This window comes from Myxine glutinosa, chromosome 8 (genome assembly GCF_964187855.1).
Source record: "Myxine glutinosa chromosome 8, kmMyxGlut1.1, whole genome shotgun sequence".
NCBI lineage: Eukaryota > Metazoa > Chordata > Myxini > Myxiniformes > Myxinidae > Myxine > Myxine glutinosa.
In genome coordinates, this window is record NC_136268.1 from 24532342 (window position 1) to 24559768 (window position 27427).

General features: G+C 46.2%; 1 protein-coding gene across 3 annotated transcripts in view; it reads right to left on the bottom strand.

Annotated features, from left to right (window-relative positions):
* Positions 1 to 26861, bottom strand: part of ELP4 (elongator acetyltransferase complex subunit 4) — a 71085-nt gene extending 44224 nt beyond the window's left edge. For all 3 annotated transcript variants that reach the window (XM_068124112.2, XM_068124113.2, XM_068124111.2), the window contains exons 1-6: positions 26697 to 26861; positions 26521 to 26556; positions 19454 to 19575; positions 3180 to 3356; positions 1868 to 2004; positions 111 to 195 (exon numbers count right to left, since the gene is read on the bottom strand). In XM_068124112.2, coding sequence (XP_067980213.1) covers positions 111 to 195; positions 1868 to 2004; positions 3180 to 3356; positions 19454 to 19575; positions 26521 to 26556; positions 26697 to 26832 — 693 coding nt within the window. In that variant the 5' untranslated portion in view covers positions 26833 to 26861. The remainder of the gene's footprint in view (positions 1 to 110; positions 196 to 1867; positions 2005 to 3179; positions 3357 to 19453; positions 19576 to 26520; positions 26557 to 26696) is intronic.
* Positions 26862 to 27427: the final 566 nt, after the last annotated feature.

A 27427-nucleotide genomic window follows, 5' to 3' on the forward strand; every position in this document is an offset into this window, starting at 1 on the left:
TTAGTGCTAAACACAAGATCCTGCTTGAATCAAAATATCTCATTTAGTTATCATTAGTTAATTAACAACTGAATGCAAATCCCAGCCCCTAAACTGGCCTAGAATCTCACCTGACCGTGAGAGCCATCGTAACCACCATCCCGAACACAGCTGTGGATTGTACGGAGTAACGGCTGGTACAAAGGGCTGGTGTCCCTGGTATACAAAAGAGCTATTCACACAATTTTAATGAACCAATCAGTATCTGGAACGTTTACAAAGGCAAACATTCCCTCCAATGGATAACTAATCCCATACAATGGATAATTTACTCAACCCTGTCTACCTGTCAATTCATCCATAAATCCATTGCTCTGTATGTACACATCCATCAATTATTCTGCCTGATCTGTCCCCAGGTCGATGTGGCTTTACGTCAACACATTTCCCCATCAACCCTACTTCCATCCGTACACCCCAACCTTGCTTCCATCCATACACCCCAACCCTGCTTCCATGCATACACCCCAACCCTGCTTCCATCCATACACCCCAACCCTGCTTCCATCCATACACCCCAACCTTGCTTCCATCCATACACCCCAACCCTACTTCCATCCGTACACCCCAACCTTGCTTCCATCCATACACCCCAACCCTACTTCCATCCGTACACCCCAACCCTACTTCCATCCGTACACCCCAACCCTACTTCCATCCGTACACCCCAACCTTGCTTCCATCCATACACCCCAAACCTACTTCCATCCGTACACCCCAACCCTACTTCCATCCATACACCCCAACCCTACTTCCATCCGTACACCCCAACCTTGCTTCCATCCATACACCCCAACCCTACCTCCATCCATACACCCCAACCCTACCTCCATCCGTACACCCCAACCTTGCTTCCATGCATACACCCCAACCCTGCTTCCATCCAACACCCCAACCCTGCTTCCATCCGTACACCCCAACCTTGCTTCCATCCGTACACCCCAACCTTGCTTCCATCCGTACACCCTAACCCTGCTTCCATCCATACACCCCAACACTGCTTCCATCCATACACCCCAACCCTGCTTCCATCCATACACCCCAACCCTGCTTCCATCCGTACACCCCAACCTTGCTTCCATCCGTACACCCCAACCCTGCTTCCATCCGTACACCCCAACCTTGCTTCCATCCATACACCCCAACCTTGCTGCCATCTATACATCCCAACCCTAATTCCGTCCGTACTCCCCAACCCTGCTCCCGTCCGTACTCCCCAACCCTGCTTCTGTCCGTACTCCCCAACCCTGCTTCCATCCGCACAGAGCAACCCTGCATCCATCCGTACTCCCCAACCCTGCTTCCGTCTGTACTTCCCAACCCTGCTTCCACCCATACACACTAATCCTGCTTCCATCCAGACACCCAAATCCAGCTTCCGTTCATACACCCTAATCCTGCTTCCGTCCATACATCCTAAACACGTTTCCATCCATGCAACCCAATCCTGCAGTCCATACTCCCATGAATCCAACTGTCAATCCCTCCGTACACCCATACATCTATCAGGATGCATTACCAACTGCTGCCATTTTGCTTACATAATGTGTCATAATACTCTGTGCATCCCCAATGACACGTTACATTTCGCATTAAAAAAAAAACATCATCATTAAGCTTGTATTTAAAATACAATTGATGCAAATAACGTATTTTGCAGTCATAAAGATGAGACATGGAATTTTAAGCACAAACACCTTACTGGTATTTGTTGCCATATTGTACGATACGGGTTGATTGTAGAAGTGGGCTAAAAGTACAGTATTGGAAAAGCCTGGAACAGTGAGTGCATCGGTATGCGCAATGGAGGGTGAGGTGCTGGACTCACAGTGTTGAACTGCCGGATGATACCAACAAGTCAGGAGGGTAAAACGTGCAGCAAGAATTGGTCTGCAAGCGCTCTTTCTCCATTGTACGTGAAAAGTCATAATTATGGCCAAATCGCGTATCTGAGCTAAGAGCGTTCTGCACGTACACACACGTGAACAAATGCAACGACATGCTCAGTTTGCTTTGAACAGTAAGTGTAGCATAATCCCAATGACCCAAATAGGGAATAACATAACCGCTAATGTAGACCAGCCATCATTGTGCGCCAAACCGCATTTCTAAAGTCTAAAGAACCTGCATCGCAAAATAGAACGAAAGGAGAAAGAACGTAGAGAAATTGATGGGGAAAATAAAGGGAGGTAAAGGAAACCAAAGAGCCAAGACATCATTATCCCCACACTTTTTTTGAAAGCAAATACCTTTTTTCAATTCAGCAAATACCTTCAGCAAATACCCCCACTCCAAAATAAGAATTTGCTTTTTCCTCTGAAACTAAACACACAATTTAAATGAAATTTGACCATAACCTTCACCACCCGTGATGTACCAAAGTTTGTTCACGGCACTAAACCCCCCCCCCCCCCCCCCCCAAAAACATTGTTTGTTTCAAGTCTTCCGATTACGTTAGTATGATTCTACATGCTACCCTGTCTCCTACCATTGGATTTGGTTTAAAATACCATGATACTGTTTAAAATACCTGTAGTCAGTGTAGTAGACTGCTTTATTCTACCAGGTGAGCGTCCAGGGGTATTGCCCCTATTTTTAAACATTGTTCCGATGAAACTTTGTATATGCAATCAACGTTGGGGGTGGCATGAAATATGTACCGATTTTTTGGATTTTAGCCCTGGTTCATAACCCATAGGGTGGCAACTTAGGGTCACAGAGGTCAAAACAGAAGATTTTTTTTTTAACTCAAAATTTGATATTGGGTCATTCCTTGTGGAACTTCTTGCCATTCTTCAACTTTGCTTTAGGTGGGAAGTGTGGGGGATTTGCGATGGCGTGCCCTCGACTTTGCTCGAGTTAACTATTGCTCGATACTTCAAAAGACAGGAAGTCCACAAAAAATCTGACATTTGGCAAAGTAAAAAAAACCCACAAATATTACATGAAATTCAGAATACAAACTTATGACATTGCTAAAACGAAAAAGAGCAAAATCAACACGCCAATAACTGAACATTAACATGTAGGAGTATTAAACATGTGTTTAAGCTGGCCTACGTGAAGGCAACGTCAGGCTTCAATGTTAGGACGCCAAAGGCAGGTCAAAGGCTAATGGAGTAATTAAATTAATTACTTACGTGTACTTTGGGAAGGTTTTGATAACGCCAGGCTATACGCATCTCCTCCTTCTCAGTGTTGAGCGTCTGATCCGAGGTTGGAGGTTCCACTTGTGGTTGAGTGCAGGACATTCCAAACTGTGGTGCACTTCGATCTCCTTGTGTCAAAGGTTCTTCAAGGATAACAGCAGGCAGAGACTGCCGGATGGCACGACAAATTGGACACAAAAGTAACTGAATCTGCATTAAAAGTTCAGCAGATTCAAGGGATGTCAGCATCAGACATATCTGGCCAAACTTGCTTTAAATGGAAGTGGTTTGATGGACAAAATTAATGCTGTCACTGCAGTTTCCATGAATCAATCTGCTTCTGCAGGTCGGGACAGCCAGCATCAAAGATGGTACCAAAGTACGCAGTGCAGAAAGGCTTCCATAGAGCAGATTATCATTTTACTATAATTCACCAAATGTCCGTCCTTCTGTCTGTCTGTCTGTCTGTCTGTCTGTCTGTTCGAAGGTACCGTAAAAACTGCTGAACCGATATCAACGATATTTTGGGTGGATAATTCTGGGATCTCCAGGAGTAAAATAGGCTATTTAGTTTTCCCAATTTCAGGTTTAGTCTCCAGCATTCTCAGGTTTGGACTCCCGCATAACATTCGCGTTCGCATAACGTTCATTGTTCTCATTGTGACGATGTTGCTTTCCCGGGTGCCGCACAAACGGCTGCACCGATCGCTGCACAGCTGCACCGATCGGACTCGGTGACCTCAGACAAAAACCTTTTATAAGGACACGGGTTGAATCCCTGCCTGCTTGAGAGAATTCCAAATCGCTCCCCACCATCACGGTCGTCTCTCCAACTTACAATCCCACGATATATGCGGAAAGGACGACCCAAAACCAATTATCTTCTTTCTGATTCGAATATAAACATCATTAAAAGTAAATAATGACCACTGCCAAAGTTCAAACGCCGTTTAATCTCCGCATGAGAGAATTCCACAAAGCTATTTGGGTGGTGAATACGCTAACAGATCGCTGTCTCCATCGATCTTGCCAAGGCCGTAACAGCTATCGGCTCAAAATCCTTTTAACTGTTGATTTGGAAGTTTTTACAATGAAGGAAACATTAACAATGTTGTTAAAAGTTTATTTTGTGATTAATTTGTGATTGGAGATATGTTGTTTGGAATGAAAAAAGAGATATCGAGTTCAAGTTAATGACGACATGCCGTGATGGTTTCTACTTTCTGAACGTGAACTTCGCGGATCGCCATATGCAGATTCGCCACGGTCCCACGATCGATGTTTCTATAGGTGAACATACCCGTTTCTTTGCGAATGGGTACGTTTTTCATGGAAGTCCTTCACGAACCTGCTGTCCATGTCTGACGTGCGACTGAAGGTGCTTCAGGAATGTGGAATTTATTGGTTTCATGCTTTAGCATTCACCGTATCTGCATTGCCTGTTTGCTTCTGGCTTCCCACCCGTGCGTAGCACGGGTATCTCCCTAGTTCCCTAAATTGCAGATTTTCGGTATCACATGAATCACATGTTGCTATCATAGAAAATACTCACTTTTTGTTATACAGTTTATACACACACACACACACACACACACACACACACACACACACACACACACACACACACACACACACACACACACACACACACACACACAACAACAACAACAACAACAAGCATTTTAAGGCCATTTTCCCTGCAGGAACGGGAGTTCCCCATGACAATCTTCTCCATTTTGCTCTATTTTCTGCATCTCTCCTTGTTAACACCCTTGCCCGCATGTCTTCTTCCACCGTCTTTAGCCAAGTCTTTCTCGGTCTTCCCTGTCCTCTACTTCCTTCTACATTCATTTCCATCACTCTTCTCAACCAGTCACTTTCATCCTTCCTCAACACATGACCAAACCATCTCAACCTGTTCCTCTTCACAGCATCAATCACAGGCTCTATTCCCATCATGTTTCGCAATTCATCATTTGTCTTCCTCTCTCTCAGCGACACTCCGCACATCCACCGAACCATTCGCATTTCCACCCTTTCCAGCCTTCGTTGCTGCTCTACATTGCTGTTTCCATGAATTAATCTGCTTCTGCAGGTCGGGACAGCCAGCATCAAAGATGGTACCAAAGTACGCAGTGCAGAAAGGCTTCCATTGAGCAGATTATCATTTTACTATAATTCACCAAATGTCCGTCCTTCTGTCTGTCTGTCTGTCTGTCTGTCTGTCTGGCTGTTCGAAGGTACCGTAAAAACTGCTGAACCGATCTCAACGATATTTTGGGTGGATAATTCTGGGATCTCCAGGAGTAAAATAGGCTATTTATTTTTCCCAATTTCAGGTTTAGTCTCCAGCATTCTCAGGTTTGGACTCCCGCATAACATTCGCGTTCGCATAACGTTCATTGTTCTCATTGTGACGATGTTTCTTTCCCGGGTGCCGCACAAATGGCTGCACCGATCGCTGCACAGCTGCACCGATCGAACTCGGTGACCTCGGACAAAGACCTTTTATAAGGACATGGGTTGAATCCCTGCTTGAGAGAATTCCAAATCGCTCCCCACCATCACGGTCGTCTCTCCAACTTACAATCCCACGAGATATGCGGAAAGAACGACCCAAAACCAATTATCTTCTTTCTGATTCGTATATAAACATCATTAAAAGTAAATAATGACCACTGCCAAAGTTCAAACGCCGCTTAATCTCTACATGAGAGAATTCCACATAGCTATTTGGGTGGTGAATACGCTAACAGATCGCTGTCTCCATCGATCTTGCCAAGGCCGTAACAGCTATCGGCTCAAAATCCTTTTAACTTGGGCTGGGCTGGGCTCAAGCTTTAACTTGGGCTCAAAATCCTTTTTAACTTTTAACTGGGCGGAGGATCTCGCGAGATCACGGCGGGGTCACGTCTTTTCGAAGCTGTTCCATGCGCTCACGCTTTCGAAGCTAAGTGATCTTTCTCAATTGTGTTTTTGTCGAGACTGTATCTATCTTTCGGTGTATGTACCTACAGCGTATCTTTTGGAAAATTTTCGGTGCTAATTTTTCGTACATGTATACACAATCGTCGGTGAATGCGTATCGAGTATTCTGCGGCCTAGTACTCATAGGCTTAGGTTACCGTACCGTCTCCGACCTTGTGGTTTTGTTTTTCTCTCAGCGATTCGTCGAATGCGCTGCAATTATTTTCGTTCTCTGTTTCGTCCCAGTCGTTCACCCCATACCTACTTGTTTAATATCTCTACTCCCAAAGAAAAAAAAAACCCCAATTTTTTTTTCCGTCCCAGGTCTTATTCCTTTATTTGTTGTTCTTATTTGTTCGTTCGTTCTTCGTTCGCGATCACGCGATCACGTGGTTAGAAATGTATAATCTCTCCCCTGAACAACTATTTTCTCTCATATATTATAACACCCTTTTCTTCTTTTCCTACAAAAGGATGCTTTCGTCTTGCTCACCAAATCTATTCATTCCAAAAAATATATATAATACCATCTCTTACAGTTCCTCCTTTCTACATTCCCTAAACTATCCAGAACTCCACCCCTCCTTCAGTGTCCTCAAACGTATTTTTGACTCGAAGGTCTCAAACTCATTTTGCAAAAAATGTTCGTTTCCCATGAATCGTACACTTTTCAAAATCCAATCTCACCCCTCCCCTCCAAATCCTCCCCATCACCCATCCCTTTCAAATCTCCCCCCTTGCCCCTTCCCTCCCCTCCCTCCTAAACTCCCCCCACACCCCTCCCCTCCGAGACTCTCCCTCGCTCCTCCCCTCCTAGACTCCCCTCTCACCCCTCCTCCTCAAAGCATCCTCCCTGCTTCTTCCCCCTTCCAACTTTCACCTTCATCTCCCCCAACCTTCTGCCTCGCTCTTCCCCCTCCTCAAATAACACCTCACTGTGCCTCACCCAATCTCCATCAAACCTTTTGTCCGCCCCATTCTTCCCTTTCTCCAAGCCATTCTGAAATCTCTGACACACCTTCAACAGCTCTCCCTACCTCTTCCTCCTCTTCCACATCTTACCCTACCCCTCCCCCCCTGTTCTGGACCCGATGCTCCCCCTTCCTCTTCATTAACGGTATGGACCTCAAACATCCGGGGCCTTCGCTCAAACTTGACTGATCTCTCCATACAGGTTGCTTCTGACAAACCAGATGTGATCTGCTTAACAGAAACTTTCCTCCTTCATGATGTCTCTGATGCCTTGGTATCTCTCCCAGGTTACTCCCTCCTCCGGTATGATAGACCTGAGCCTCGTCCTGGAGGTGGGGTTGCTATCTTTATAAAAAACTCTCTTCCTCACTCGCCCTCCACTGCCCTCTCTCCACCTCACCCCCAGGAATACCTTTGGCTACGGCTTCCCCTTTGCTCCCACCTTTTGTTCATATGTGTGTTGTACCATCCACCAAACAGCGATGACTCCATCTACATCTCACTGTCTGATAATATGGACCAACTTCTATCTACCCATCCCAACTCTCTCTTCCTCATATGTGGTGATTTCAATTGTCACCATGCCAGTTGGCTGGGTGTGGGTACCTCTCTCACCAGCCATGGCTCTTCAGCAAAGGATTTCTGTGACTCACTGGGACTGACACAATCTGTCAATTTCCCGACCCGGATCTCAGTCAACAGAGCATCTTCTCTTCTGGACTTGGTTATGACAAACTTCCCTGAAAATGTCTGCTGCTCTTCTTCTGCTCCAATCGGCTCATCTGATCATGTGCTTGTTAAAGTGGACATCTCTCTGACCATTCTCAGAGAGCCTCCTCAGCGTCGACGAGTCTGGCATTTCACTCAGGCCAACTGGCACGGTCTTCAAGCAGCCATCAATCATCTGGACTGGTCTCCCATCTCTCCCGCCTCTGACATCAACTCATCCTGGGAATTCTTCCAAAGTAAATTGCTCTCTCTCATACACAGATTTATCCCATCTCGTCTTCAGTTGTCATACCCTTCCTCCCGTCCATGGTACACGGCATCTTGTGGTGAGGCTATTGCCCAGAAACAACTTGCTTTCGTCTCCTGGAAAGCAAATCCAACGGAAGGAAATCTCATTTCCTTTCACAAAGCCCGAAACAAGTGTGTGTCCACCCTCAGGAGAGCCAGGAAACAATATATCTCCGTTCTCAGGACAGAACTCTCTTTTCTGTCTCCCTCTTCCAAATCCTGGTGGCGTCTGGTCAAATCTGTTTCTGGTGTTTGTTCCCCCTCCATCCCCTCCCTCACCTCAAATGGCCACACGGCTGATTCCGCACGTGAAAAAGCTGAATGCCTCAACTCTGTGTTTGCCTCTAAATCTTGTGTCCCAAACCCATCCCTCTCTGTACCCACCGTACCCAGCTGCTCCTGGACTCTGTGTCCTTTCCTTCTGACAAGGTGGAAAAGTTTCTGTCAACCCTCGACTCTGATTCTGCAACTGGGCCTGACGGCATCAGCCCACGGGTCCTAAAATCCTGTTCTTCCGCTCTTTCACTCCCTCTCTCTGTTCTCTTCACCCTCTCTTTTGCTCAAGGTCATCTGCCATCTGCTTGGAAATCTGCCAACATCACCGCTTTGCACAAAAAGGTGCAAAAACAGATCCCAGCAACTACAGACCAATCAGCCTTCTCCCAATTATCAGCAAAGTCATGGAATCCATCATTGCTTCAGATATGAAATCTTTCCTCTTCTCCAATGGCTTGATCTCTGATCATCAATTTGGTTTCAGACCTGGTCACTCGACTCTGGACATGCTGCTTCTGCTTTCTCAACAATGGATGGAGGTTCTCAATGCCAAACAGGAAATTAGAGCTGTCTCCCTTGACATATCACGTGCCTTCGATACGGTCTGGCACCCCGCTCTGCTCACCAAACTCTCCTCTTTTGGTATCCATGGAAATCTCTACGCATGGCTGGCGGACTTCCTCTCGAGTCGTAGTCAACGTGTGGCCCTGAATGGGTTTCTCTCATCTCCTCTTCCTGTTCAGGCTGGAGTTCCCCAAGGCAGTGTTCTGGGCCCTGTGCTTTTTCTGGTCTTCATCAATGATCTCTCTGACTCTCTTGAAAATCCTCTATCTCTTTGCTGATGACTCTACTCTCTGTCGCTCCATTCTTCATCCCTCAGATCGGCAGTCTGCAGCCTCCTCACTCTCTGCAGACCTGAACAAAATCACAGACTGGGCATACAAGTGGACCATGTCTTTCAATCCTGACAAATCTCACACTCTTACGATGTCTCTCCGAAAAGACCGACTCGACAACCCTCCCATCCACTTTCTGAATAATCCTCTCCAAGAAGTTCTGTCACTCAAGCTTTTGGGTCTCACTATCTGCCATGATCTTTCCTGGGAAAACCACATTTCAAATCTGGCCTCCAAAGCCAGTCGCCGACTGGGCATCCTCCGTCGTGCGAAGTCCTTCCTTGTGTTACGGATTTATGTGACTTTATGTGAATTACTATTCAGGTCATTGCTTATTAATGTTTATTCTATTAAAGGTTGTTGTGGTTAAATGGTTAGAGGCGCTCTGGATAACAGGAGACCGGAAACGGGATGGTGAACCGGAAGAAAAGAAAAAGACAAGGTCCGGGAGAAGCGGCCGTCTTCTTCTTCCTCGCCCAGCTCCGACGCGAGCGGTGTCGATATTGAGCAGCGTGGGGAACGCTGCGTTTGAAAGCCCGTCTGGCGAGAGGAGTTACCTGCGCGGGGTAATTACCGGTTACGCGTCAAGTTGCCGTGGGTTCGCGCACGGAACCAAGCGCCGGCACAGTTCGCCTCAACGTCTACAAGGACGCGTACGGGTCGCACCTTGGGCCTCGCGCGCTTTGCTTTGCCCGCTTTGCTTTGCAAGGAGGTGTGCGCTGCAGCAGCTGTTCCCGGTACGCGACGTGCATGTTTGGAGCACGTCAGCCAGGGGTTCGTTCAACCGCCCGTGTGCGGAGAAGTCGACCTTCACCTTGGTCTGGAGGGGCCCAGAGACATTGTGAGGGACAGTGGCCATTGAGGGGTCGTGAGTGGGGAAAGGGGGGAAATATATGAGATGGCCATCTGAGTAATATTGTTGATTGATTGTTGAGTGTGGTTGATTGATTGGGAATATATTATCCATTAATCCGGATCCTTGGTGTGGGGGTTTCTTATTGACTTGAATTGTTGTGTCTTTCATATTGATTGCGTTACGAAAGCGTATAAATCATATATCTTTCTGGCGGGGCCCCTCCCACGGTCCGGGGGTCACCAATACCAGGTAGTTACCGGGAGGACCACGTAACAGAATTAGGGGCTCGTCCAATTGAATTCCGGGATCTAAAATTGTATAACATAATATAATAATAATTTTTAGTAATTAAAATTTATTAATTAATTATTAATTGGTAAATTTTTGAGACATTGTGGTAAAGTCTTGGGTGAAGGTTAACAGGTGTTAACGATAGTCACCATGGCATTTGTTGCACAGAACTTTGCGGTAACACCTAGTGAGGCACAGTTCCGAGCGTTACTAAAAGCGGACCTCTTGAAATTGGCCAAACATTTTAACTTGGAGGTCCGAACTAATTTGAGGAAGGCAGAGTTGCAGACCACGGTGATACAATCTATGGTGGGATTAGGAACATGGGACGAGTTAGCCTGGCAGTGGCTACCCGAAGAACCAGAAGACGTTGAGCTCCGGAAACTGGAGTTGCAATTACGGAGCCAGGAACGGATCAAAGAAGAGGAAAGGAAAGCAGAAGAGAGGAGAGAAGAGAAACAAGCAGAGGAAAGGAGAGTGGAACGAGAACTCCAGGAACGGATCAAAGAAGAAGAAAGGAAAGCAGAAAAGGAAAGAGCAGAAGAAGAAAGGAAAGCAGAAAAGGAAAGATCAGAAGAGGAAAGGAAAGCAGAAAAGGAAAGAGCAGAAGAAAAAAGGAAAGCAGAAAAGGAAAGAGCAGAAGAGGAAAGGAAAGCAGAAGAGAGGAGAGAAGAGAAACAAGCAGAGGAAAGGAGAGTGGAACGAGAACTCCAGGAAAGGTTAGCAGAAGAAGAAAGGAAAGCAGAAAAGGAAAGAGCAGAAGAAGAAAGGAAAGCAGAAGAGAGGAGAGAAGAGAAACAAGCAGAGGAAAGGAGAGTGAAACGAGAACTCCAGGAAAGGTTAGAAGGGAGAAAAGCAGAGGAGAGGAGAGCTGCCAGGGAACTCGAAGCAGAGGAGAGAAAAGCCGAAAGGGAGTTGAAGGAACGTGATCTGGTGCTTCAGCAAGAGATTAAATTCAAGGAGCTGGATTTAATGAGAGAACGGGGAGAGGTACCACCCTTGCTGACGGGGTCGACACCTAGCCAGAACACCTGGGGTGTGGGCAGACATGTGAGGCTGGTCCCACCCTTCAGTGAAAAGGAAGTCGCTAAATTTTTTCCACACTTTGAGAAAGTGGCTCGACAGTTAAACTGGCCGGAGGAGGCCTGGACCATACTAGTGCAAAGTGTGCTGGTGGGTAAAGCTCAAGAGATTTATGCGGTGCTACCAATGGACCAATGTGCAGATTATGAGGTATTGAAGAAGCACATTCTCAAAGCGTATGAGTTGGTTCCTGAAGCTTACCGGCAAAAATTCAGGAATGCCAGGAAGAGGGAGAGTGAGACCCATGTGGAGTTTGCCAGAGTGAAAGAAAACATGTTTGATCGGTGGTGTGAGTCAAAAGGAGTCGGGAACGACTTCGAAGCATTGCGTGACTTGATCCTGGTGGAGGAATTTCAACAGTGCGTCCACGAGGACATCAAAGTGTACCTGCAGGAAAAGAAAGTACCGAAGTTGTGGGACGCAGCCACCATGGCAGATGATTATGCCTTAACACACCGGATAGGGGTCCACGAACCTAACTCCTCGCCTAGATCTCCGCAGGGGAGTTGTGGAACAGCAGGTGCGGAGAACGACAATACATGGCGGCAGCCTCGAGATGATTATGGGGACAACGCTGATACCCGAACTGTTCGAAATCAGGGGGCTACGGGCCCAAGACAAACTTATTTTCCGGGGGGCCCGAGGCAGACCACGAGTTTTTCCTCCGGGCCTACTTGCGCTTTTTGCAAGAAACCTGGACACTTGATGTCCAGTTGTTACCTCATGAAAAGGGAAAACCCAGAGCGGAGTCCGACTATTACCACTCCGAATGCGATGGCAAGCGTAAGAAATCGCCCACAGAAGAGTTACCAACCATTTATTCATGAGGGGTTGGTCTCACTCAAGGGAGACTTGACTAACCCAAGACCTGTTAGGGTATTGAGGGACACAGGAGCCCATCAATCCTTAATGCTGGAAGGCATTTTGCCATTGTCAAAGAGTACCGCAACTGGTGATAGTGTTCGGTTACAAGGGATCGGTGGCTGTGTTAGTGCCCCACTTCATGTCATCCATTTGGAATCCGATTTGGTGTCAGGACCGGTCACCGTCGGTTTACAAGCCACGCTTCCTGTAGAGGGAGTATCTGTGATTATCGGGAATGATTTGGCCGTGGGGCAAATTTATGGTAACCCGAGGGTGGGTAAAGAGCCCCGCAGGGGAAATAACACCACCCCAGCTCGGGATGGCGACAAAAGTTCCAAGTTATTTGTAGGGGGACTGAACTTCAACACAGAGGAAGAAGTTCTGACCTCTGTCTTCAACAGATATGGGCTGTTGTGGAAAACAACCAGATCCACAACTTGTTCCATATGTATGGTTTAATCTCAATCAGATCTTTACATCATCCTGTAAAATACATCATGCGACATACATGTCAGGATCTAGGCATCATATGAGAAAGATTGAATATATCAGTCAATGCAAGCAAGCCTAGAATATAAGTGGGTACGTACCATTCAATTCTACATGTCATTGTATAATGTCGCAGGAGTGGCCTCGAGTCACGGACGTCCGAGGTCTTATAGACACCGCCCAGCGGTTTAAGTGAGCACCACACCTGGGTTCAACTTTGGTACATTTTCACCACATTCTCCCCGCCGTTAGAACTATACTGCCGCTAGGCAGGAAGCGAGCGCGCGTCAGCATTAATGGATTGAGGAAGTCATATTATTATTATTGGGGTGTTAAAGACATATTACCCTATTGATTCTTGTCATTGTGCAATTTTTAATGCTTCACACGCTGTCAAAGCGTCTTCAGGGCTTCCTGGAAAGCGCTATATAAGTAAATCCATTATACAGTGGAAATGTCAGTCGGTCCATCCATAGCGGTCAGGGTGGCGAAATACCCTGCCAGCACAGGGTCGGAAACTACCGGGTACGACATCCCCAAGCCCGGTGTCTCCTGCTTCGGAGTAGCCGCTGGAGGCAGGTGTCGGAGGGGCACCTCAGTGCCTTCACTGCTTCAGGCAGGGGTGTATCAGGCGAAGGGAGGGACAGCAGATGGTCCCTAGGCGCACTCATAGCCGCGTTAGCAATCATGTCCGATACCGGCAGACGATGAGCCCGTGGGTCACAATAGTCTAGTCTTACAGCGGGGTCGTCGGCACAGTAGCTAGATAGGATAAGTTGTACCTTGTCGAAGAGCGAATGTCCATTCGTCGCAATGCAACACATGTGTAAATCAGTAAGCCTCTTTACAGTAAGCAAGATTTACATGACAGTAAGACAGTAAGTAAGATTACATGACAGGAGGCCATTACAGTAAGTCCATTACAGTCTGTACCTGCCTAGGCTCCCAAGGGTACATGGTCGATCCATGTTAGGTCCATGTCATGGAATTGCCGAGGGAGAGAATCGATGAGAGCCATAACGAGAGTTACTCGACACCGGCAGCGGCCCTGTTGAATCACGAGACTCGGGCGTCCTCTGACGGCAGCTCATACGCATTACAAACTCTTGCTTCGGCACGTGAAACTACCGTTGGCAGCGATCCTTCGCACGAGACACGAGCGCCCTCTGAAGGCTGCCTGAACGACCGGCATGGCTGATTACGACGACGCACAAAACGACCGAAACGCGCCTCCCCAGCAAAGCGCGCAGAACCTCCGTGATGCATATGGCAATCCTGTCCTGCAGTACAGCGCTCGGAGGATCGGAGAAGTTCGGCTATACCGGCTACCGAGAGAACGTCCCGGATGGATCAACCATCCATGAACTCAAAGCGAGAAAACGTCCCGGATGGATTGTCCATCCACGGATGTCCGACCGATCCATCCATTCAACGCCTTCATCGAATGGCTCGGATCCAGCCGGATCGCGGATGGATCGACCATCCATGGACTCAAAGACATCCATGGACTTCATCCTGGGTCCCACAAGGGGCGAGGTGGGAGTCGTTATACCGAACGGCTCGGATCCAGCCGGATCGCGGATGGATCGTCCAACCTCCTGGGACCTCCAGGAGGTTGGACGATATTACTATGGAGCCGATATTACTATGGAGGCTCCCAGAGTTACGGCATCTCCCGAAAGAATGATTGGCAGAGGACTACCCGAGAAGGAGACCGCCAGTCAGGTGACTGCTGGGACAAGGGATCCCACCGTAACTGTTAGGAGTCCGGAGAAGTTGAAGCACTCTATATACGGCGGAGCCGCCGAGCCTGGGCTCCTACACGGGCTAACCGTGAACGCCACGTTCTTAAAAGGCGTCCCGGTAGGGAACGTTCCTACACGGACTAACCGTGAACTCCACGTTCTTAAAGGCGTCCATGTAATGAACTTTCCTCCCCGGACTAACCGTGAACCCCACATTCCTTAAGGCGTCCATGTAGTGAGTACTCAGCTGGGCCTCCATCCAAGAGCAACTAGAAGTTGTTGACGCTTTGTCCAGAGTGAATTAATCTTGGGGTTTTTGTGAAATATTGTTGCTTTATTTTTAAGTGATAATTGTGCCCGGGGGGAACTGAGGATTTGGGGGTGTGAGTTATCGGGTTTGTTTATCAAAGTTGGCCGGCAAAGAAAGTTTTCGCTGGGTTCAAACTTTCTTTCTTGAAGGGGGAGAGTGTTACGGATTTATGTGACTTTATGTGAATTACTATTCAGGTCATTGCTTATTAATGTTTATTCTATTAAAGGTTGTTGTGGTTAAATGGTTAGAGGCGCTCTGGATAACAGGAGACCGGAAACGGGATGGTGAACCGGAAGAAAAGAAAAAGACAAGGTCCGGGAGAAGCGGCCGTCTTCTTCTTCCTCGCCCAGCTCCGACGCGAGCGGTGTCGATATTGAGCAGCGTGGGGAACGCTGCGTTTGAAAGCCCGTCTGGCGAGAGGAGTTACCTGCGCGGGGTAATTACCGGTTACGCGTCAAGTTGCCGTGGGTTCGTGCACGGAACCAAGCATCCGGCACAGTTCGCCTCAACGTCTACAAGGACGCGTACGGGTCGCACCTTGGGCCTCGCGCGCTTTGCGAGCCCGCTTTGCTTTGCCCGTTTTGCTTTGCAAGGAGGTGTGCGCTGCAGCAGCTGTTCCCGGTACGCGACGTGCACGTTTGGAGCACGTCAGCCAGGGGTTCGTTCAACCGCCCGTGTGCGGAGAAGTCGACCTTCACCTTGGTCTGGAGGGGCCCAGAGACATTGTGAGGGACAGTGGCCATTGAGGGGTCATGAGTGGGGAAAGGCGGGAAATATATGAGATGGCCATCTGAGTAATATTGTTGATTGATTGTTGAGTGTGGTTGATTGATTGGGAATATATTATCCATTAATCCGGATCCTTGGTGTGGGGGTTTCTTATTGACTTGAATTGTTGTGTCTTTAATATTGATTGCGTTACGAAAGCGTATAAATCATATATCTTTCTGGCGGGGTCCCTCCCACGGTCCGGGGGTCACCAAGACCAGGTAGTTACCGGGAGGACCACGTAACACTTGGCACACCTGAGCTCCTCACCACATACAAGGCTTTCATCCGCAGCTCAATGGAATACTGCTCTCCCCTCTGGGCTGGTGCACCTGCCTCACACCTAGCTCGTCTTCACGCTGTTGAAACCAAAGCATTCAGAATCATTGGAATCTCCCGCGATGAAGCTAACTCCAAGGGCCTCTCACTCACTCACCGCAGGCAGGTTGGTGGTCTTTCCGTCTTCTACCGACTCCTCTCTGGCCTTGCCCCCCCCCCCCCCCCAGCTCTCTCTGGGCTCTGTCCAGCAAATATTCCTACAGGTCGCACAAGATCTGCCTGCAACCCTCTTATGGTTAAACTGCCAAAATCAAGACTCTCTGCTCACCTTCACTCCTTCATTCCTCTTTTCTCCCGCCTCTGGAACAAACTCCCTCACTCTCTTCAATCCCACTCCACCCTCCAGGTCTTTAAAACAGCTGTTCACCACCATCTCTTATCTTCCCCCATCCAAAACATTGATCTTTTCTATCCCCGCTAATTCCACCCCAATTCCACTTTTTTGAAATACCAACTTCTGTCCTGGAAGTCCTTGGTGTCCTTGTGTTTGATACTTCTGCCACCCCCCTCCCCCCAAGCCCTCTCCCTCCCACACATCTCCCTGCTCTTAAATGTTGTGTGCCCTCAAGTGTTTGTGTGCTTCCCCTTCTCTTGTCTTCCGCTCCCTCTTTTTATATATTTTGTTTGTCTGGTTGATTTGTTTGTGAAGTAAATGTCAGCTCTTTCACGAGCCTCGATTCAGTATACAAAAAAAAAGAAAAAAAAAGAAGGGAATTCCAACTGAAAAACAAAGAGGTGTGATTTAGTGGGCACTTAGTCTTAAATCGGCTGGTGTATCTCGTCAGGAATCGTCAAAGATCGTCCGAGGCCCTGGCGTCTTTGCGCATGAAACACACTCCTTGGCGCGAAGTAGGCCTTCCGCGTGAAGCGAACGGCCTTGGCGTACAGATTGCTCTTCCCAGCCGTGCTTGTCCTCACGATGTCTGCACGGAAACCACAGCTCTCCGTCCACAGTTCCCCTCCTCACGACCGACCCCAGCAAGACGTCAGAAGACGACCGCTCCTGATGAAGCCGGGACTCAAACTCGCACGACGTGAGAATGTCTTGCCTGATCGATGTACCTCCAAATTGGCTGGTGTATCTCGTCAGAGATCGTCTGAGGCCTTGGCGGGAAAATGTGTTAGTTGGCGCGAACTAGGCCTCGCTGCGCACAGGCTCCACGCACAGCTTAAAGAAGGTCCGCAGGACGAACCGCCGCTTCGAAGTCAGCACGAACCTGGACGCACAGCTTAAAGAAGGTCCGCAGGACGAACCACCGCTTCGAAGTCAGCACGAACGACGATCTCTAAACTTTGATGCCGTGGAGAGCTCGAAAGTACGATTCCTCGCTCGAAGGACTGGAAGCCGGATGACCTCTCCAAAAGGAGTAAGGTATTTCGTAAAGGGGAGTGCAACTTATATTTGTCTTCAACTTGATTGCTTAGACTGGCAGGATAGTGTAGACTAGAGGTATGCACATTCGCCTCTGAGCTTCCAAGCCAGGATTTTAATCTCTCGAACTCGCACGACATGAGAATGTCTTGCCTGATCGATGTACCTCCAAATTGGCTGGTGTATCTCGTCAGGAATCGTCAAACATCGTCTGAGGCCTTGGCGGGAAAATGTGTTCGTTGGCGCGAACTAGGCCTCGCTGCGTGTCCGTTCCACGCACAGCTTAAATAAGGTCCGCAGGACACACGGACACACACACACACACACACACACACACACACACACACACACACACACACACACACACACACACACACACACACACACACACACACAATTTTTCCTGTGGGCAAAACCAAAATGAAAGGATGTTTATAACAGCCCTCAGAGCTCTGCCAGCTACCCCTCATCACCCCACTAACATGAATACTGCTGCGGATATGAGATTGGCCTCCATCCATATCCGCTTGTAAATATTCCCCTATTTCCCCAATACTTCCCAACTATCCCCAATCCCCCATTCCCTAGTCCCATTGTCTGTAAACAACACTCTGTAGACCCGACCTTCCCCTATTTCCCCCATTAAATGTCGCATCCCACGTAGACAACTATAGGACATCTTGCTAGTTATTCTTAGTCTATGTCAGTTAAGGACTCGTTTCCATTAATTCTGACTCTTCGTTGCACCAGAATGTGATTGTATGGCACCGTTAGAAAGTTTAGGACCTCCCAATACCTCCCCGCAGCTCTTCCTCATGGTACAACAACAACAACAACAACAGCGGCGGCGGCGCGGGGAGTGTGCGTCCTCACTCCGGCTTGGTTAGCCGCCATTGAACATGTGCTCCGACGGGGTTACCACGCAGGGGCTCGCTGTCAGCTCCTCGTCAAGGGCGGAGCCCGGTAACCCCCCGCACCCAATAGAAGCGGCGGACCGATTCCATCTGGGGCGGAGCCAACGAGCCGAGGGCGTGTCACTCCCCGCTGAGCATGCGCAGGAAGAGGGAGGTGACGTGAGATGCGCCCTCAGCTTGGAGAGAGAAGACGCCACCTCCGAGCGCTGCAATACCTCCCCGCATCTCTGGACCGGACCGCGTTTGATTCTGCCCCTGAGCCAAGGTGCACCTTGTGCTATCGACTGCCTGTCCTTCCCTGCCATCAATCCCCGTGTAAGTCAGCCTTGTCCCGTTTGTCTGTGGTCTGTCGGGGATAGATAAGACTGTGTCTAAGTGCCCATCTTTTCTGTGCTTTACCTCTTACCCTGTAATCTACCCCTTTTCTGCATCACCAATTATATCCTCCTCCGGAGGTCTTGAGAACTGTACCCCCTTGTGTCGTTTCATTTATCCCAGCCGTTGTGTCCTTTCCTTCATTGATTTAGCGTAGCGCGATTCGGCCAACGTTCGAGTGGAATCGGGCGGGATCGGGTTCTAATCGGGGAGTAACTGTTCGGACGCGGTAATACACCACCGCTCGGTCAATATAACATCTGTCCGCGATCCGCAACAATACTTTTAAATATCATCATTTTAAACTTACCCTGTACATTCACAAGCCCCAGATATGTCATACCCATTGGTGTTCAGAACCACCTAATCCATATAGTCCATTCACTGGTAGAGATCCGTCGGGATTGTGCAACACGCATGTCCACTCGGGCCTTTGCAACACCTGGTCGAGAATTTGCAGTATGGACAGGTACCCCTTCGGTGAGATGAGAAATTTATCCAGGTTTTTTGTTTTGAGGAGATACAGCTCTTTCACTGAGGTACTTTTCTTTGTCAGCTTGTGTTTTTCCAAGTACTGTATTTTGGCTTCTTTTAGAAGCTTTGTGATCCATTTTAGGTAACAATCCTTGTCTCGCACACACGATATGCTTGATAGTGCCCCGAACAGCTCATCGTTAGTTTGTCCATCGATCCCCAATTTAAACCTCCTGCTTGGTGTCAATACAAACCTGATAAATCTCATCCGGATGCAAATCCACAGAGGCCACAAAAAGGCCGTGGTGTGACACCACTCCTTCAGCTAAGAAATACTTCAGCAACACACGAGAGTAGTTTCCAAAAGCATCTTCTTCTGCAAACAGCACACAGGATGAATACATGGCAATTGGCACGTTATTTTTGGCACAAAACACGAACTTCATCGCATATGAGATTAACCGCAGGTTTGGTACACACCATCTCATTAACCCTGACAGGACAATAATAAAGGTATGAGTTACTAAAATGCACCATTTCCACAGAATAACATATTACCAAACTAGAACTCTTGTTGACGTCCCGCCTTCGACCGATATGCCTCTGCCCACATTATTACATCCTTATACATACCTGTACCAAGTTTGATTTAAATCCTTTCAGCTGTTCACAAGTATCACATTTTTACCTGACATGACCTCTGACGACGTAATCTAATCAGTTCGTCTTGGCATCATAATAAGTGCTTATTCCAAGTTTGGTCAAAATCCCCATCACTGGTTCACCTGTGACCATTCACCTCATAATCTAATCCGTTTATCTTTACATCATTAAACTAACTTGTACCAAGTTTGACTTGGTTCCCTTTTGCCGTTCTTAAGTTATCGTGGTAACAAAAACCTATTACAGACTCTGACCTTTGACCTCTTGACCCCAAAATAAAATCAGTTCATCTTTGCATCATAATCCATACCTGTACCAACATTGCTCAAAATCCCATTGCTGTTTTACAAGTTATCGGGTAACAGGATTTTTACCGAGCATGGCCTCTGACCTTTGACTTCTTGACCCCAAAATGTAATCAGTTCATCTATACATCATAATAAATCATAATACATACTTGATCTAAGTTTGATTTTAATCCTTTCAGCCACTCTCAAGTTATCGCGGAAACAAAAACCTATCACGGACGGACGGATGGACAGCCAGACGGACAACCCAAAAACATAATGCCTCTGGCGACTTCATCGGCATAAAAAAAACATTGTCCAATAAAGTCACTTTATCTTGCGATTACCACGGCTTAACGTTGGAGACCACAGGGTAAGTGTTTCATATGGAAAATCAGGATACGAGGAAAATGAGAAACTTACAACTATGGTGCATTCCAGGAAGTGATGTGCTCTTTGAGAGACTCGACACAAGTATATTCATCCTTTTTTTTTTTACCAGACTCGGTGATGTAATGGTTAGAGCGTCCAGTTTGAGTCTGGAAGGTCAGTGGTTCAAAGTTGAAACCTGGGCCGAGTCATACCAAAGGCTTTAAAAATTGTACGTGCTGCTTCCTTGCTTGGCATTTACAATGGATAGAGTCTGCACAAAAACCATAGGTTGATAATAGTGCATGCTTTGATGGGCCTGATGGCCTCCTCCCTCATCAAAGTTCCTTGCAAGGGAACTCATCTCTTATAGACTTATACTATAAGATAAGTGTGTATGTGTGTGTGTGTGTGTGTGTGTGTGTGTGTGTGTGTGTGTGTGTGTGTGTGTGTGTGTGTGTGTGTGTGTGTGTGTGTGTGTGTGTGTGTGGAACTTTTTCTCAGATGGTCAAACAGATCTTCATCAAACTTTCAGAGGTTCATCAGCGAGAGTCACGGAGTGTTTCAAGCAAAAAAAAAGAAAAAGAAAAAAAAAAGGCTTTTTACGCTGTAACAACTCGGCATAGCCCGTAGGACAATGCCGTCTAGAACAGCATTTGTCTGTCCATATGTCCCTACAAACGTACACCAATCAGAGCTGAGGATCTGGTCACTTGACAGGGAGACAGCGTTCAGCAACTAATAACCATTGCAGTTGCATATTTTACTAAAAGGAAACATAATAACCTTGTGTGGAACGTTTTGGGGTCCCAGCGGGTGTCGTAAGGTAGGTAGGAGGTTTCAGAAATTCCTCAATACAATTATGATTTTGAAATGCGATCGACACAGAACTTGCTCCCGAATCCGGAAGTGAACAGATGACAGTTCGCTGGTTTGATCATATCTCAATATAATCGTGATTTAACATTATATTTTGATATACTAATATATATACTAAATATACTAAATATTTAGTATATTTAGGTGGATATACTAAATTGTGAAAACATTTTGCTACCTCGGAGACATGCTGAATGGAGAAGGTGGATCAGACTCGGCAACGGTTGCTCGAGTGAGATGTGCATGGAAGAAGTTTCGGGAACTGAGTGGCGTGCTGATGAGGAGGAGAGTGTCGCTGAAGCTGAAGGGAAAGGTGTATGCTGCATGTGTGAGAAGTGTTATGATTTGTGGGAGCGAGACATGGGTAATGAACGTAGAGCAGCAACGAAGGCTGGAAAGGGTGGAAATGCGAATGGTTCGATGGATGTGCGGAGTATCGTTGAGAGAGAGGAAGACAAATGATGAATTGCGAAAGATGATGGGAATATTGCCTGTGATTGATGCTGTGAAGAGGAACAGGTTGAGATGGTTTGGTCATGTATTGAGGAAGGATGAAAGTGACTGGTTGAGAAGAGTGATGGAAGTTAATGTAGAAGGAAGTAGAGGACGGGGAAGACCGAGAAAGACTTGGCTAAAGATGGTGGAAGAAGAAATGCGGGCAAGGGGGTTAACAAGGAGAGATGCAGAAAATAGGGCAAAATGGAGAAGATTGTCATGGGGACCGCAAGGCTAACCCCCGCTCTAGCAGGGAACATGGCCTTAAAATGCATGTTGTTGTTGTTGTATACTAATACTATAGCATCAATTTGTGATTACAATGATGAAAGATGCTATTTAGAATGAAAATATAGAGAACGTGTGTGACATTTGACTGAAAGTGGCACATTTATGTGGAATTTATTGGTTCATCGTTTGCCATTCGCCGTTTTTTTACCCAAGTCATTCACGAACCAGCTGTCCATGCCTGAAGTCAAAAACAATTAATACTTACATTATTTGCTAACTGGTATCCCCACCCAGGTCAAACTATCCTCCTCAACTAAAGTGTCCAACAAGCCCAGCTACGCTGTTGATGGACTATTGGTCTTGTTTTTAAATCGCTCGTACCTAAGCCTTTGTACTTTGAAACGCTGTGAAAGGTAATATTAAATGATCCCCATCCCCATTCCTTTGTGGGTGTACAGAGGTGTTTTAGGCCCCCAGAAAAAAAGACAAAATTTGATTTCTTCAAAATGCCAACAGAATTAGAACAGCACCACGGAACGTCGGGTACCCCTGATAAGTAAATAAATAAAGTGAAAAAAAATAGAACACAAGCTCACGGAAAAGGTCACGTGACACCCACAATGCATCCCAAGATTTTAACAAAAATTCAACATGGGCAAAACAAATGAATAAATATCACAAAACAGCTGATGTTTCCCAATGCCAATGAGAAGCAGATGGTTTGGAAAACCACAGTTCTGTATAGGTTTAGAGTAACCTTATGTCCAAACAACAACAACAACAACAACAACATAGTCCCAGAGCTCAAACAAAAAAAACAACCACCTTTAGAGGCCATTTTTCCCCACAGAGCAGGGGTTGGCCTTTTTTGGGCACCATGGTCCCCTTTTTGAAGCAATGTTTTATGGCCGGATGCCCTTCCTGCGGCCAACCCTGTTAGTCGCCTCTTGCGACACACAGGGAATTACCAGTGAACTGGTACTCAATTTGCCGACCCCGGAAGGATGACAGGCTGAGTCAACCCCCCTGGCGTTAATTCAGCGATCAACCGGGATTCGAACCCAGTTCCTCGGATCCCAAGCTGGCACCCAAACAGCTAAGCCAACACCAGGCTAATCGGTGATGGAAATGAAGTAACATAATGATATTGACGAAAATAGTCCCCAGAACTCAGAGGATTTTATTTGACTTTTATTTACAAAAAGGTCTGAGGGTTGTTCCTGGGGCAGAAATATCTGTAGAATTCAGAAATTTATTTCTGACTAAAATCTACTTGGACGTTTTCCCACAATTTGCTCTTGAAGTGGCGTACCCCCCAACTGCCATATCGCGCTTTTGTGTCACGTGGTATTTTGGCTTTGAACAGTTTTGTCCTGGAAATCTGTAAAACTGTATTGACACATACAAATAAGGTATCGTATGAACCAGTGTCATCTCCTGGTTCATTTTCTACGCTGGAATGCTTGCTATTCACAATATAATCGGATTGATAAAGTTATTTGTGACTATGCCCCAATTTTGTTGGTGACCCTCTTGAAAAATGTGTATTAGCTACTTCTCTATTTGTCGAGAATTCATATATTCAACTTAAATGGTGATTATGGTATATTACAAATAATGAACAAGAATATTTCAGCTGTAAGCATTTGACACCATCCATGTTTGTATTACATCAAGGGAGCAAGCTCTTGGACTTTTTACTGATGGGACGTGTCTACAACGACGCCAAATTTGACTAGATTCTCCTCCGAATTTCCTGATTTATTGTTTGTATGGTAATAACATCCACTGCAGTCATAACGAGAACGGCACTCAGTAGAGAGCATACCTCCGCCTGGTTGGCCATATAACTCAATGGTGAAGAATCACTTTTTAAAAATTCTACGAGCTGGATCCGGATCTTCACCAAAATTGAATCGATTCTTCCTTGTCAAACACACAACCTGTCCAACAAGTTTCGTCCAAGTCCCTCCATAACTTTTTGAGATATCCTGCTATATGTTGGTTTTAGCCCTATCTCCCCAATGGTAAAGGATCACTTTAAAAAAATTGTACTAGCCGGATCCGAATCCGGATTTTCACCAAAATCGAATCATTTCCTCCTTGTCACATACGCTACATCTCTGCCACATTTCGTAAGAATCCGTCCACAACCTTTTGAGATATTCTCTTCACAAATGGACAGACAAACAGACAGGGGTGAAAACATAACCTCCATCCACTTTTGGTGGCGGAGGTAATAAATACAACCATGTGTTTTACTGATGCTTAGGTGGTGGTTTTGGCGTAGTAACATATTGTTATATATTGAATTTTCTTTCCAGTATACCAGATAATTAAGGCTGAAAGTACAATGTTGTTGGTGATGTTGGGTGGCGATCAAACTAAAATACCATGTTTTCTGACTATTGCAGAGTACTGTGCAGTGTACATTCCACCCAGAGTACACTATGGCATCATCCAAACGGACTTGCATTTTACATCTTGATGGAAACAGTGCTGATGAAGTCAAAACATTCGATGATCAATCGTGGAACAGAATCAAACAACGTGACAGAACAAGGCGTTTGTTCGACAAGACCTCCCGGTATTTTTGTATCAAACTACCTGACATTTATGATGACATCACAGATTATCATACACAATGGTATCAATACTTTACTGCCATTTGCAAGACACAACAGGATAACGTCACAAGCACTTCGGCAAAACCTGTCCTTCGGTCCTGCGTTGCAGATTGCCCCCAAACTAGCTCTACCGTCATCTTTGCAAAGAAGTTCCTCTTTTGTATTTTGTGTGGAAGTATCGAAATCTCGTGGGAAAGGAAGGAGAGAAACCCTTGGGAACCTTGAGATGGATCCAACTGAAAAAGCATCAAGGATGCAGCCGATGCACTACAGGATCACGTGATGCTTGCACGGCTATGAATCAATCTCGTATCTAAGGAGGTTACGTATCATCATTCGTGTAGGAGAGATTACCTCAATAAAGCAAATGCAGTAAAGCGGAGCCATAAACCACAAGAATTCTCTCGCAAAACAACATCTTCACAAAGCAGCATTTGATGCTCTCAAACTACACATAAACACTACCCTTGATAGAAAAGCAAAGCGCTGAACGACTAACATCACTTCATAAGCGATGCATGGCAAGTTTGGATGAATCTACATATCCCGCCAGCCGTCTCTGCGAGAAAATTTTCAAAGAATACCAGATTATTTCAGAAGTACCAAACTTTCGAATAAAGAGGGGACAGCCATCGACAATTCAGCCCTCGGTGAGGGGCAGTATGTAGAGCCAACTTTGATGAGGTGTCAGTGAAAGAAGCCACATTCTACCTCGGATCACTGATCCTTAACATGCAGAGTAATCAAGAAGAGTCGCTACAGCCAATAACAGCAGAAATAGTCCCAGAGCTCGGTGGATTTTATTTGCGAAAAGGTCAGAAGGTTTCAAATCACAAAGTGAATCTGGTCAAATTTGGTATCCTGTAGACACCTCCAATCAGTATAAAGGTAATGATCTTGTTCCCGAGATGCCATACAAACATATGGATGGTGTCAAATGTTTACAGCTGAAATATACGAGTTCATTATTTGTAATATACCATAATCACCATTTAAGTTGAATATATGAATTCTCGACAAATACAAAAGTAGCTAAAACACATTTTTCAAGAGCATCACCAACAAAATTGGGGCATAGTCACAAATAACCTTATCAATCTTATTATATTGTGAATAGCAGGTAGTCCAGCGTAGAAAATGAACCAGGAGATGATACTTGTTCATACGATACCTTATTTTTAATGTATCAATACTGCAGTTTTACAGATTTCCAGGACAAACTGTATAAAGCCAAAATACCACGTGATGCAAAATCGCAATATTGCAGTTAGGGGGTGCTGCCCCCACTTCAAGAGCGAATTGTGGAAAAACGACCAAGTAGATTTTTGTCAGAAATAGATTTTTGAATTATACCGATAATAATTCTACCCCAGAAACAACCCTCAGACATTTTGGTAAATAAAACTCATACAAAATCCTTCGAGCTCTGGGATTAAAAATCATCAAAATACGCCTGCTGTTGGCTTAATGGTTAATCAAGGTAGTCGGCTTGAGATCTTACTGTCTTGAGTTTGAGCACCTGTCGTGCCGTTGAATTAACACCACGTGGGTTTACTCAGCCAATCATCCTTCCGAGGTCGGCAACATAAGTACCAGCTTACTGAGAACAGGGGGCACTGCATCAGCGGCATCCAGATAATGATGCAACTGCACACGAACAATCATCATCATCATCATCAAAATCGTCATCATAATAATAATTAGCAATTATCACAACACTAGAACTTGTCTTCACCTCAGGATAAAGTGTCGTTTAAAGATTTCACCTACCTATCAGCAGCAGCGTTCCCACAGCTAGGCCTCCACCTGAGGAAACGCAAACTGTTCTAAGTTCAAAGCTTGGATTGAGCGATAAAACCAAAACATCAAACCAATTGATACACCAAAGGCACAATCCGCACACAAAACGTGTATTTAAGTAACTGCGTGTTCATGTGAAATGCCACCTAACAGGTAATCTAGCGAAGGGACTCCAGTTGATACGAGGAGTTGACTGTTTTGCAAAGAAGGTCTCGTTCCTGGAATTTGAGCAATTTTGATGCGAGACTTCTTCTGAAAACTCGTGCGGGTGAGCGCCGCCATGACACCACGAAATCTCGCGATAACTGCGATCTATAATTGCCTTTAATCCCGACTCCGCGAAGCAAAGCCGCGTACTCTATTTATATAACTTGTGTATACATAACGCACATGTTAATCACCCTAAAAACAAATTAGTTACCCAAATATTTTCAAAGCGTGAAAAAGCTTAAAAAGCGTCAGCCCAATTGTGCACCACCTATGATACCAACAGCTGCAACACCGCCTTAGTGATCAAACACCATAAGGCGAGACATTGCGAAAAATCAGCAAAAAATGGCACGAGTTATGAAAAATGGGAAGAATAATAAAAATTGTTAGCGTACTAAAAGCAAAATTGTGATACGGAGTCTATAGAAGAAAGTTCATTTTTTTCTGTCATGCCCTTATTGACTTCTTCGGCGGGAGTTGAGGGGCTATTCCGGCTGCACTCATGGGTACTAAAAGGTGGTGGAGTTCCTTTTTTTCTTTTTCTTTTCTTCAGGAGATTTCATTTCCTTGGCGGGCCTCAAATCCCTCCTCGTCATGATAGACCACCGTGGGATCTTTAAGGTGCACCAACAACCAGTGCTGCACATGGCAGGCAGCATTTTATGCT